The 14,313-nt window shown below is 40.8% G+C and overlaps 1 protein-coding gene across 15 annotated transcripts in view; it reads right to left on the minus strand.

Annotated features, from left to right (window-relative positions):
- Nucleotides 1-565: 565 nt before the first annotated feature.
- tjp1b (tight junction protein 1b) overlaps nucleotides 566-14,313 on the minus strand; it is a 63,116-nt gene continuing 49,368 nt past the window's right edge. For 10 of the 15 annotated variants that reach the window (XM_081356552.1, XM_081356550.1, XM_081356551.1 and 7 more), the window contains 9 exons: nucleotides 13,583-13,816; nucleotides 10,045-10,959; nucleotides 8,277-8,368; nucleotides 7,621-7,842; nucleotides 7,398-7,537; nucleotides 6,060-6,483; nucleotides 5,761-5,978; nucleotides 4,617-4,760; nucleotides 566-2,358 (listed from right to left, as the gene is read on the minus strand). In XM_081356552.1, coding sequence (XP_081212678.1) covers nucleotides 2,264-2,358; nucleotides 4,617-4,760; nucleotides 5,761-5,978; nucleotides 6,060-6,483; nucleotides 7,398-7,537; nucleotides 7,621-7,842; nucleotides 8,277-8,368; nucleotides 10,045-10,959; nucleotides 13,583-13,816 — 2,484 coding nt within the window. In that variant the 3' untranslated portion in view covers nucleotides 566-2,263. The remainder of the gene's footprint in view (nucleotides 2,359-4,616; nucleotides 4,761-5,760; nucleotides 5,979-6,059; nucleotides 6,484-7,397; nucleotides 7,538-7,620; nucleotides 7,843-8,276; nucleotides 8,369-10,044; nucleotides 10,960-13,582; nucleotides 13,817-14,313) is intronic. The other 5 variants (XM_081356554.1, XM_081356553.1, XM_081356561.1 and 2 more) reach the window with 2 other exon arrangements.

Below are 14,313 nucleotides of genomic sequence, written 5' to 3' on the forward strand. Positions count from 1 at the left end.
CATTAGGCAGTTTTGATTTAAATGTTGTTTGATGTCGCTGATCGCATAAGCAATGCTTCTATCGCTTGTTTCTGCTTTTTTTTCGCCTGTTTTGATCTGGAGATTCTGTACTCTTTTCAGAAGATGTCACAGCGCCCCCTATCTTATAACAGTGAATCTTCCGGCAATGGCGGGGAAAAAGTTAATGACGATTTTATTCACTTTAGCACAATAACTGTAGTTCTGAGTTTCCACTCGCTGTCCAGTGTAAAAGACAGCAGTTGAGAGTCGCTGCTTTAGGGTTGAAAACTCATTCCTCTGACCCAACGGCTTGTAAGAAAGCAGACCGCTGGTTTTCTCAGCCGGTCGAGGGCTGGCCTCTGTAATCAGCTGCACTATCTGTTTGAAGTAGGTGAAAAGCCAAGTGCACTAAACTCATGACCTCTGAGCTTGAAAATAAACATTTCCTAACACCACAAACCCAGTTTCCTTCTGTTCCCAATAACAGGGGTCATCAACATCTTTTACATTTCACAATCCTCAAGATTACGCAATTCCAGGTTACATCATCAGTCACAATTTTGTACTTTAAAAATGAATTTATTTATTAATACAGTTGTATACTTAGAAATGTGCTGCAAAGAAAACTAAATAAAAAGAATGTCGCCACACAAAGAGAAGAAACTAAACCCGGGATGAAGCTGCGTCGTCATATCAAAACAAAGTCGTACTGATGTGCCTTAATAAACTGTCTATTAGTAGAAAAATACATTTCAGGGCACACAATACAGCATCCAGTATCACAAATAAAGTCCGAGTCCACCAAAGCAGACCCTTCTTAAGAACAGAGTCGTCAAATTATTTCTAGTTTGTAAATAATAAAAATGTTTCTGTAACTGTTAAAAATGCCATTACGTAGTGTTTGTATATATAGATGTCGTCGGTATAAAAGATAACGTCCTTTTCCGTTGCATTTATTATTTCTTTTTTTTATTATTCATTTAAACTTGTTCTCCGTACTGCTAAGTTAAATTCCAAGGCTCAGAAGTATAACCGGAATACAAACATAACCAATGTTATAGGTTTCCTTTTTTTTTGTTTAGAAACTTTTTTCCATGTTAGGTTTTTATACAAAATAACAAAGATGTACAAAAGGTCATTTACAGCGAACCAAGGCCATATGCTAGCACAATATTTACAGCTGTAATTGAAACATATCCTAGTGTTCTGGTATATTCTTTGACTTCATATGCATAGCAGTGAAAATGCAGACCTGTTGATCAGACTTCATTATTTGTGTGCTAAATATCCCACTTCACATCCTTCGTAACTTCCTTCTGTAACAGAAATTCGATGTTTGCTAGTCTTTCGGGTCAAAGTAACGAAACAAAAAACAAAAAATGCAGATAAGGCATCACTGCTTGCAGTGTATGATGGGTAGGTTTGTGTACTCAACTTAGTAGCAGGCGTTTGGACCTGAGTCATAGCACATGCATAGATCTCTAGACAGCAGGAGTTCCGGAAAACCACAGTCAGTGTTTATCTACGGTAAAACATCGCTAGAAAAGATCGGTTCAAAACGTAGAGAGAGAGAGAGAAAGAGCCCGTTTTTTTTGTGTGTTTTTTTTTTTAGCCAGAGAGGGAAGTCCATGAGCAGATGAGTGCAACAGTCACATTCCTTCAAAGGAGCAGTTCTTCACGTCAAAAAGTCTCAAATGTTCGTCATCTCCTAGAAAAACCGACATGCTTTCCAGTTCCGTGACAAAACGTAACAGCGTTCCACGAAAATCGCATAACCTCGCAAACAAAAAAGCTCTACATACATCAACTTTTCTGTTTGGGAGCACATTAGCAGGGTTCACTTGTATTAAGTAAAACTAATTCGTTTTTCCGGTTCCGTTCAAGACTTTTCTAATTATTTGGAGAAAAAGAGGCTACAAATGTCAAAAAGGGATTTTTTTTTTCCGACTGTCTGTGGCACAGGTCATGCATTCCGTTAGATTTCTTCATTAATTTATGTATTCAGTTATTTTTTGCAAGTCTTCAAGCACCAAAAGGTAAAGAAAAAGGCAAAACCAAACTTAAAAAAGGGAGGAAAACCAAAGGAAATGGGAAAAAATAGCGCTCCGTAGCATCTGCGCCATCTTCCAAGACATTTTTTTTTTCGCTTCAGCCCATCAAAGCAAAGTGGAAAGAATTAATACTTGATAAAGTGGTGCAAATCCCTCCTCCTGAGCAGAGGAACTGGGAGAAGGGTTCAGTAACAGACCAGCTGTTGCTCTCTTCAGAAGTGGTCGATCAGCACGGACACACAGTTGGCGCCCACCAGGTAATTGGGGTCTCCTGGTAAACACTTGTTTTGCCAGCATTTGGGGTCACCTGTGGGTATATTCACAGGAGAAACGTCATGAGGAAAACTGTACACACAACATAATTACCTGACATTTCAGACGCTTTTCTGTGAACACTAGGACTGCACGATTTTGTGGGGGGAATAATTGAATTGAGATTTTTTTTGCTATACAAAAAAAAAATACATGTAAAAAGCTCCAGGTTTGCTGTGCTTGTTTGAAGGGCTACACAATTTGGCCCAAAATTTTTTAATATAAAATACAGGTAACACTTTACAATAAGCTTTCATTTGTTAACTATATTAGGGGACGTTTACACGACACCATTTTCAACTAAAAACGTAAAACTACTTGTGCGTTTTGGCAGTTCATTTACACGAGTGCAAGTTTTTGAAAACGTTCTCATGTAAACAGCAAAAACATGAATCTCTGAAGACGATGACGTCATGCACATGCCTTTTACGTGTTCAGTCTATAGTGTTTCATCGCCATCTACTGGCCTGGCAGCAGAATACAGCGTGAATGGGGATCGTTTTGACAATTGTGTCGTCTTGTACGCGGAAAACTCAAAGGAAAAAGTCTCAGTTTTAAGCATAACGTTTTTGTGTAAACGTACCCTCAGTTAACATGATCTAACAATGAACAATACTTTAAAAGCATTTATTAATCTTAGTTAATGTTAATTTAGACATTTACTAATACATTAAAATCAAAAGTTGTATGTGTTAATACTATTTCATGAACTTAAGCTAATAAATAAAAAATACTGTAAAAAAATTGCACACGTCACCACTAAAAACTGAAAACTACTTTTTGTAGTTTCTGCGTTTTGGCCGTTCATTTACACGACAAAAGCGTTTTGTGGGCCTGAAAACGCAAACTTTTGAAAACAATGCTTTCGTCTAAGTGTAAACTAAAAAACGTGAATTTGTGAAACCAGTGACGTCAAGCGCATGTGTATTATGTGTTAAGTCTATAGGCACGTAGTGTTTCTGAACAAAGTTACATCGCCACCTACTGGCCTGGCATAAATAAGACAGTTTTTAGTCGTTTCCACGCGAATGGTGATCATTTTGACAATGTTGTCGTCTAAGCGGAAAACGCAAAGGAAAATTTTTACAATGTTTAGCACATCATTGTCATGTAAACGTAGCCTTAGTTAATGCATCAACTAACCTTAATGGGATCTTATTGAAAAGTATTACCATTTTAATAATTTGACCTGGTCATGTGTAAAGGAACACAGTGCCACACTTAACTCTGAAAAACATATATTTAATAAAGTAGATTCATGTTTTATTTCGATTAATCGTGCAGCCCCATTTCACACTGCAGCTAAATTCAGTTGTCACTCTTTTTTGGGTGCTTAATCCTGTACACACAGTTTGGTTATTTACAGGAGTGACAACCGAATTTGCTCCCGGGAAAACTTGAATCAAAAACAGCGAACATGTTAATTTGTTAGTATCCACATATCTCTTTTACTGCCACAAAATGCCGCGTTATGCCCATGTCAACCATCGCATGATCAGGAGTGGCTCCTGTATTCATACAAACAGAACAATTATTTTATTTGCAAGACTGAATCCCCTAAATTAATGTGGTTGTTATTCCCAAACCGTAGCAACACTGAACCTAATTCCTCCATTTAGACTTGCCCTTTTCACACTGCAGCTAAATTCGGTAGTCACTCCCCTTTTGAGCACTTAATCCAGTTCTGTACACACTTCAGTTATTTATGAGTGTGACAACCAAATTCTCTCAAAATACTTAATGTAAAACAGGTTCATTTGTTGGTATCCACATTTCTGGTTTACAGCCACAAGAAACACCACATTATCAAATGCCAAGATTAGGCATTTGATAATTTACTTTTAGCCATAAGACATCCATATTTCTTGTTTATAGCCACATATCCATGTTAACCATCACAAGAACAGAAGCTATTCTTTTATTCATCCACACAGAACGATAATTTAGATAGATTCACTCCTGGGTGTCTTTCCCTAAAGACATGCGTCCGTTCCAGTCACATTAAACACTATTTCATGGATTAATTGTGAATGAATAAGAGCCGAAGAGACTGAGACTGAAAATAAAACGATAAAAAGCAAGCGCACAGATTGTGGCGTGAAAGCGTCTTGTGATCAGGGTGGCTGTGTGAAATGTTAATTCAGAGAGCCCAGAAAATGAAACAAAACCAAAAGATGAATAAGCCTCTTCCAAGACGGCTTCAATCCCGATCCCAAAAGACCCATCAAAGGACAGAGAGAAAGGACAGCGTACCCGACGAGGAGTCGGAGGATTTTAGAGCAAAAGACCAACCATCAGGGGTCATAGACGCACAGTGTGGTAGACGCAGTTCCACGGGCTTCAGGAACTTCAGACCGTGAGGGCCGCACATCACCAGGGGACTGAGGAGAGTTTCACCTGGCAAAGCAGACATGGTCAAATAAGCTTCATACAGACAAACGTGTGCCATTCGTTCAAAACATACACTACTGTTCAAAGGTTTAGGGTTGGTGAGATTTTGTTTTTGAAAGAGGTCTCTTTCTTTGATACAGTAAAAATACAGTAATATTGTGAAATATTATTACAATTTCAAATAATTGTATTCTATTTGAATATATTTTAAAATGTCATTTATTCCTGTGATGGTGAATTTTCAGCATCATTACTCCAGCCTTCAGTGTCACATGATCCTTCAGAAATCATTCTAATATGCTGATTTGATGCTCAATAAACATTTCTTATTATTATTATCAATGTTTAAAACAGTTGTGCTGCTTCATGTTTGTGTGGAAACCACAATAAAAAAAATTCAGAATTATTTGCTGAATAGAAAGCTCAAAAGAACAGCATTTATTTTTCAAAATCAAGAATAAAAGTATTAATTTCTTTAAAGTTTTGAATGGTAATGTAGGTCATTTTTAATAATTCAGATGCTGACAAAAAATAAATTAAATCTAAACCATTTTCATAGAGCACAGAAATTGCTACATCTGGTTCAGTGTAATTATTTTTAGCGCAAAACATTTGTTTGCTACTATTTTATACTTCATGTTTAGTCACATTGTAGTTTGTGTAAAGGTTAGTTTGCGAACTTAATTCACATATGCAAAGCTTTTTTTCTCCTCTAAAGAATGACAAAAAATCAGTGTTTGTGCAAATGTGACCCGGCCTTAAACGAAACACTCAGGCAAACGTTGTTGTTACGTTGTTTCTCTTTGTAGCAAGTCTTTCATCTTTTTCTATGCGAGTTTTTGTCCAAATGTGTTTTCCCTAATGTGTAAAGTGTAAATGCACATCAAAGCTAACAAAACCTACAATACTTAAAAAAAAAAAAACATACTAAAACAAAACGCAAGCAGAAAAATAAACCAAACAAAAGTCAATAGCATAATGATGTACTCTGCGGAAGGATTCAGACCTTTCTCTTTGTCCAGAGGGGGCAGAATGCTGTTGTCCCTGCACACTTTGAAGTAGATCTCCTGCTCCACACTATCTGGGATGGCTCCTTGAGGGATAATGATGCTGACTCCTGTCTCTATGGAGCTCAACACCCCGCCGTTACAGTTAAAGATGCCCCGTGCCGTGGCCACCACCGTGTGACCTTCATCTTCTTCGTCGTCATCCAGTGCACTAGGGCTAGAAACAGAGGACAGTGAGTTGTTTGTTCAGCAGAGGACATGAACGCTGATGTCCCGGGACTGGCTTTCATCATCTTACCTGACGGGGATGGCCTTGGGAATGGCGTTGATGTTGTTGTGCTGATACTTGGGCCTGTTGTCCATGGTGCGCGTGAACGTGTCGACCCCGCTGTCGGTGTCCTGCGGCTGGGGTGAGATTTGAGGTTTCAGGTTGTTGTTCACGCTAGGCTTGGACTGCGTGTCGTTGGGAAGCAGGTTGTGGTTGAATTTGGGGCTCTCGAACTTGCGCTCGAAGGGTCGGGCCGTGCTGGTGTAAGGCTTGGGGACGTAGCGGTTGTAGCTGGTAGGGACGCCTAGCGTTTTAGGAGGGGCGTCCGTGCCGTTGATAGAAGACTTGGGGGGCAGGTAGTTGGTCTGGATGGGATCGTCCCGGGTGGGAGCTCTGAGAGCCGACAGGTCCGGTTTGGCTTTGGGGGAGCTGTGAGGATCTGGCAGCGAGTTCACTGGAGATCAGAGAGAGGGATGATACACGCTTTAAAACAATGCATTCAGTTTTTGCTGTGGTAACAAAATCACACAATTACTTTGGTATTGATTTCTAACATTTTGGCGATATAACAACATTGAGAATATGGCTATACATTCCGTAAGAGGGTGCTACTTCAACTTTGGACACTTTTTTTATTATCTTTATTAATGGACTTCATCTTTTCATTTTTGTTATATGATGGTCTCATTTAAACTGTCTTGGCAATGGCATCATGTTTTCATTTTTGCTATTTTAAAATGTTTCGATTTTATCACTTGATTTTGATCTACAATTATAAAATGTAATTATGAAAAGCCATTACAATATATGAAATAACCATTATTTGTGGTGTAAAATTACTCCAATTAAATAATAATAATAATAATAATAATAATAGTTGTTGGGTTTGCGTTTCCCAAACAGACAGTAGCATTTTATAGTGCATTATTTTCAGTCACTCTGTAATTTTGTAAAATTATGCTATAATTGTGAATTTGTTTCTATTAGGTGTATTTTACATAAAATGCTAGCTATGAGTTGGACATTTTATTCCAAAAATGTTTATAGAACACACACACACACATATACATACATACATACATACACATATACATACATATATATATATATATATATATATATGAGTCGTCGGACATTTTACAAAAATGTTTGAAATGTCATTTACTATCGCAGAATGCTATTAATGCTATGCATCATTTGAGATATGATGGAAAAGACAGTGTGTGAGAATATTCATGACTGTAGGGAGATAAATGGCAGAACTCTCCAGTAATGTTTGTATAAACACTGTTGGACAGTAAGTAGTGACACTATTAATTAAATGAAACTAGTGAGAGTGTAAAAAACATATATTCTAGAGTCAGTCACCCTCGATGTTGCTGAGTTTGGGCAGGGCTGTGGGCGGAGCTGCAGGTGTGGGCTGGCTGTAGGGAGCAGGCGACGGGTTGACGGGCGGCACGGGCTCGTACCTCTTGTCCACAGGACTCACCTTCTCCACAGACTCCGTCCTGAAGCAGGAAGAGTGTGTATGACATACACTAGAGCACTGCCATTCAAGAGTAAGTACTGTGTTTCTAGCACTAGACGGTACCTGGGGAAAGGATATGCTATCTGAGGCTGAGGCGTTTTGGGCGGCTCGTGGAAGCGATTGACTCCGGGGTTGGGCTGACTCATGGGCTTGTTGTCAAAGCTGCGGCGGTCAAAGTACGACAGTTGCTTCCTATAGTACTCTTCATCTTCATCTGGGTCATAGTGGTTGGAGCGGACCACGTCGTTCCCTACACGCGTCTGAGGTTTCTGGGGCTCTGGAGCTCTAGGGGAAGAAGAAAAAAAAAAGGAAAGCGCATAACTTCATATTCTGTAACATCTAATGGTGGATCAACCAGCAGAGGGCACTATAGGATGACATTTGCATACTTCACTACAATACATGTTTGCCACTTACTATTGTATAAAGTGTGTGATAGATAGATACATTTGAAAATAATTATTTTTCATTTTTAATCCAAGTTTGTGTAAGAATGTGGTAACTTGTGGCAATCCAATCTAATAGTTACTTCACACTGTCTAGCTAATGAATTTCAATGACTCCAAACATATACATTATATTATAATATTTCAGTTTTTACTGTATTTTTGATAAAATATATTCAGCCTTGGTGAGCATAAGAGACTTCTTTCTTTAAAAAACATTCAAATCTTCCCGAAGCCACACTTCAGACTGGTAGTGTAAGTGTGTGGCTGTACCTGTAAGAGGGCTTCTCCTGCTCTAGGTTGCTGAGAGAGTTGGCTTTGAGCACAGGACCAGGGGTGCTCACAGGTTTTGGGAGATCTGTGGGCTGAAGAAGAAAATACATCCGTTCTATCAACACAATGTCATTCACAAACTACATTCTTAAAGCTCCCCAATTATGCTATTTTTTTTAAAGGTTACTAGCTTTGTTTAAGAGGCCTCTTTCAATCGTATAGGTTTACATGCATTTCTCATAATATACATTGCAGCCTCAGCTCTTTTATCAGTGTCTGATATGGTTCGATAAAGGATTCAGTCTCTCTAAACCCCTCCTTTCTGAGAGCCTGATTGGTCAGATGGCTCAGTCTGTTGTGATTGGTCTACTCTGCTCTGATTGGTCAGATGACCCAGTCTGTTGTGACTGGTCTACTCTGCTCTGATTGGTCAGATGACCCAGTCTGTTGTGATTGGTCTACTCTGCTCTGATTGGTCAGATGACCCAGTCTGTTGTGATTGGTCTACTCTGCTCTGATTGGTCAGATGGCCCAGTCTGTTGTGATTGGTCTACTCTGCTCTGATTGGTCAGATGGCCCAGTCTGTTGTGATTGGTCTACTCTGCTCTGATTGGTCAGATGGTCCAGTCTGTTGTGATTGGTCTACTCTCCTCTGATTGGTCAGATGGCCCAGTCTGTTGTGATTGGTCTACTCTGCTCTGATTGGTCAGATGGCCCAGTCTGTTGTGACTGGTCTACTCTGCTCTGATTGGTCAGATGGCCCAGTCTGTTGTGATTGGTCTACTCTGCTCTGATTGGTCAGATGGCCCAGTCTGTTGTGACTGGTCTACTCTGCTCTGATTGGTCAGATGGCCCAGTCTGTTGTGATTGGTCTACTCTGCTCTGCTCTGATTGGTCAGATGGCCCAGTCTGTTGTGATTGGTCTACTCTGCTCTGATTGGTCAGATGGCCCAGTCTGTTGTGACTGGTTTACTCTGCTCTGATTGGTCAGATGACCCAGTCTGTTGTGATTGGTCAACTCTGCTCTGATTGGTCAGATGGCCCAGTCTGTTGTGATTGGTCTACTCTGCTCTGATTGGCCAGATGGCCCAGTCTGTTGTGATTGGTCTACTCTCCTCTGATTGGTCAGATGGCCCAGTCTGTTGTGATTGGTCTACTCTCCTCTGATTGGTCAGATGGCCCAGTCTGTTGTGATTGGTCTACTCTCCTCTGATTGGTCAATGACCCAGTTTGTTGTGAGTGGTCTACCACTTACAGCACGTGTCAGAAACAAAACACCCATCTGAACTTCAGGCCCGGAGGCTTTCTTAGCACTTGATACAACATATTACAAACAGCAACGATGGCGTCGCTTTTACCAAATCAATTTGAGGGCGGATCAAAGTACACGCTGTTCACAGGTAAGCAATGAAGGCCATAGTCTGGCTTTTTTTTTTTTTTTTTTTTATACAAATTGACGACTCGTTTTAGGCAGTTCAGAATCGGTTCTTTCTTTTGGGAGACAATAACTTCATTTATCTGCACTTGGACCTTTGAAACCTGCAAACCTTTTACATTCACGAACAGCTATATTACACACTACACTAAAGATAATATTCGAAAAAGCATAATAGGGGCACTTTAAAGTCATCACCACAATATTAAGGTGTTATGTGGCTGCTAAGGTGTTAAGCATGTTGCGATGTGGCAAATAAATATAATAAATTGTTATCTAATAAAGTGCTGAATGGAAAACTCTTGGTTCAATATCAAGAGCAAAGAAACGTACCCTAATTCCAGCTACATCCGCTGTGTCCTTGGCTCGGTCCACAGACACAGAGCGCTTGTTCTCGAACATTTTGACCCTGTTGAGCACAGACTGGGGCTTCATGGCAGGGTCGTCATCATCGTCATCCCTATCCCTGGGTGGAGGCGGCAATGGTTTGGACGCTGCCGGGTGAGGCGGTTCCCCTGGAGACAAGACGGCCTCGGGTTTGGGAGGCGGAGCGGGAGGTTCTGAGTTCATCACAGGCTCGTGCTGGGGCGCTTTATACGCTCGATTCGGAAGTCCAGGGTTGTACGAGGGTCTCATTGCAGAGTCACCATAATACTGTTTCGGCGGATCAGGGGAGCGATGCGCATTGCCTGGGAAACCATGAGGCTCGGGCTCGAAAGGTGAGCGGGCATCGTAGGAGGCGGGAGGGGGCGGAGGCTCTTCGTAGCGCACCGGTGCAGGTTTAGAGTGCCGTGGCCGGTTATCGTAGCTCATTTGGGGCATACCATCATACTGGGACTGAGGGGGGCTGAAATCCCGGGTGGGGCCGTCCTCGTACGGAGAGCGGGGTTCGTACCCCAGAGGTGCAGGAGGCGGCTGGTGGCCCTGAGGGTAGCCGGGCGCAGGTGGCGGTTGGGGTGAAGTCTGCTGGTCGTAAGGGGGCCACTGCTCATTGTAGTGAGGCACGCGGTTGTCGTAGTGCAGGTGCGCGTCGTAATTGTGAGGCTTTGGTTGTGCGTAGCCACCACCGTCATAGCCATAAGGTGGGTGGTCGTACTGGCGGTATGGCTGTTGGTCCTGGTAGACGGGCTGGTGGCTGTAGGATAGCGAGGTGGGGGGGCCTAAAGGCTGCTGCTGGGGAGGGGGAGGCTTCACACCGTGGTTCACTCGCACCGGCTCATCTATGCTGTACAGATCCTTTTTGTACATCTGTGAGGGATTAAATGTCAACTGTCAGAAACTGATTGCTAGAAAAGTTTCCAATTGGATATGAGAATTTAGTGCAAACAGAACCTCAGTCATTAGAGGAAATTAAATCTAAGATAAGAATATTTTTAAGGGTGAAAAACAGGCAAAGGATTTAAAATGAACTGCAATGAAATATAAAAATACTAGATTAGCTTTTCCTTCTGGAAATACAAGTGCTTGCAAGGTAGTAAAACAGATTTAGGTAAGGCTGTGGTTGCGGAGTGCAAGAAATCAACACATGGCAAAGCCATTTTTGGAGTGTAAAAGCGGCTATAAATAGTCGTCTCAGAAATGTTTACCACCAGGAACCATGGAAGAAAAGAAAATCAATAAAACCAACTTTATTTCTTAACAGAAAAAGTAAATGGGGGGGGGAATGGGCAAAGTAAATTTACAATCGCAGAAGAACTGCATATACATATGGTTAGAAACAAAACATTACTATTAGAAGGCAAGACTAGAAATAGACTAGAAATATTAAGATTTTTAAATTAAATATGTAATAAAGTTAATTCATTTTATATATATATGCTTGATAAGTATAAACACAGTGGTGCCTTGCAAGCACTAAAATTGAACTCACTCCTGATCAGAAAAAAAACCCATTAATACCAGATTAGTTCCTTATGCAATAAAACAAGCATCTTATCTGTTTAATACCCAGCTCTACATTTCTACAGTTTGATAAGAAGCCCTTCAAACCTCCACTTGGAAACACTACTTTGATTCGTCATCTTTACAAAAATCTAATAAATTTATAATATGTCCAAGTGGAGCAATAAAGATGCCTTATGTCTTGAAAGGCTCCTTCTCAAGTTTCAAAGTATAGCCTGAAGACAGTCGAGCTGTAAAAGGGCCAACGCCTCCTGTAAGTCATTTTAACAGTCAAAATCACAAAAGCTCTTACATAACGTCTTCATCTATGAAAAGAAACACTGTTTATGAAGACATTATGCAGAATTAGTCCGGTTGTTTTCCTTTTACATTGCTTTAAGTACTGTCTGCAGGTTAAATGAACATGCAACTACAGAATTCCATTCTTGCAAATCAGGGAAAGGTCCGTTTGCAATTTAGCGACGCGTCTACAGTGCATCTAGCGGCCGTCCGTACAGGTGTGATTCAGGTCAAAGCCAAACGCTACAGTTACGGCTATCACTACAGATTAGGGCCAGGCGATATAGCTCGAAAAAAATAACCAAATTATTTGCAGTCTTTTGACGCCATTAAACATTGCAATATTTATGCGTTTGCTCTGGAACAGAGGAACCACGGTTTAAATTAAACCACAAAGTACATTCACATTCAAAATTATTAATGTACAAACTAAAATACCGTAAAAAAATAAAATAAATCTTTTTCTGAAAAAAAGATTTCAACAACCATGTTTTACACTTTTTTTTTACTAAATAAACAAAACGAAGAATTATAAAAAGCATTATATATGCATTTTAATATATGAAAAAATATAACTTAAACCTTTAGGTGCGTTCACGCCATGTCAGAATTACCGTAATTATAAGCTTTCAATCCTCGTAGAACTCCTTACAACTTGTAAACTCAGAATTTTCTGAGAGCTTGCTGAATGCTGCAGATTCATTTTGCCGTTGATAGTGTTGCCATAGAAACGCATAATTCAGAGCTCAGAACATCACGGGTATCTACAGTAAATTACGGTAATTACGGTAATGGCATGAACGCAGCTTATTAGCGATAACGCAAACGAATCAATGAATCACAGATATGAATTGACTCCTTTAGTGGACAGTTTGTACTGATTCAAGGAAATAATTCAAATTTGAAAAAGACTCAAACTCTTAAATTCTTATCACTGAATTAACTAAAACCTAAATATCTTAAAACTTGAGGGGGTTTTGCAAGTTACATATAAATCAAAGATAGTATAAAAACACTCGCATGGGTCGCAAGACAAGGACGGAAACTAGTCTAAAGGTGTGGTCACATTCATCATTGTTTTGCGCATTCTTGCTGGCGAAATCCTGACAATTTTAATCCACGCAATCGGGAACTCCATATGAGGGCAAAAGATTCGCTGCATTGACCAACTGAAAGCGACGTCATTCATCAATACACTATTGACAAACCTTTTTTGCCCACGAAATTTTGCTAATGTGACCGCACCTTAAAAACATTCTTCAGGAAACGTAAAAAGCACATTAAAAATAATCGCCACACATTCACAAAGTCGCTTTGTTTTAAATTGCCTTCACAAACATAACATGAATATTCAATATATCGCCCAGCCCTACTACGGACAGAACAAGCTGCAAGAAACATCATAAATTAGGAGCCATGCAAGAGGAAGTACGAGGCACCGTGGGAGGACTTAAGCAACGGGCCCTCGTCCTCCTGTGGTGCATGTGTACCAGTTACACAGGCTCTGGCGTAGTGTCAGAGGAACACACGCAGCACACGCGTGGGGTGGGCGGAGCATTCATGCAGACAGTGGAGTGGGAGGAGTCAAAGAAAAGAGTGATAGACACAGGCAAGGTTGAAAAAGAGAGAGCTGGGCTGAACCGGGCCGAAACGGGCCGGGAGCGGGTCCAGCTTCCGGTTGTGCTGGTACCTTTGGATCTGGGCCAGGAGGAAGCAACTGGTGGGGGTCGTGTGTTGGGGGCTGAGCGAGCTCAGGTTCGGGCTGGGGGTCGGGAACGGGGACGGGGCTGTTAAGGGAGTCGGCCTGAGGGGTGCCAGGCGGCTCCTCTGGGTTCGTACCCGCTAGTGGTGTGGAGGGTTCGACAGCAGGGGACGCTGCTGCCACTGCAGAGGGAGGGGGCGGAGAGGCCTGAGCCTCGGCTTGCTGTGGAGTACGGGGCAAAGAGGTTACAGACACACGCCGCCAACAGCACCAGCTACAACTAGCAGCTACGACCACCAAACTAGCTCACATGAAGTGTGTATCAGAATGAAATAGTGTCTTTAGCTTTACAGTAAGCAGAAAAATAGGTAGTGGTCCCATCCTGCTGCATATGCAGTTTAAAATATTATTGGGCAGAAAATTAGGGTTTACATTTCAGATAACGTCCCAAAGGAAGGTAAATGGATTCTACTATGCAGTGCATTTTCACATTCTGATCACATATTTCCATATAGTTTTTATACTGAGCTCATAGTCATATATAATTGGTAATCAATTAAAAAAACCTTTCCTGTCCTCAATTTCAGTTTTCTGTACATCCTAATAACTAATAAAGACTAACTTTATCCTTTGAACAGTTCCTTAATATTATCTTAAAATTAATATTATCAAAAATCAGAAAGCATTAACAAACGATTTGATGTAATTCTGTGATGTTT

Source organism: Scardinius erythrophthalmus (genome assembly GCF_964197995.2).
Source record: "Scardinius erythrophthalmus genome assembly, chromosome: 24".
Taxonomy (NCBI): Eukaryota; Metazoa; Chordata; class Actinopteri; order Cypriniformes; family Leuciscidae; genus Scardinius; species Scardinius erythrophthalmus.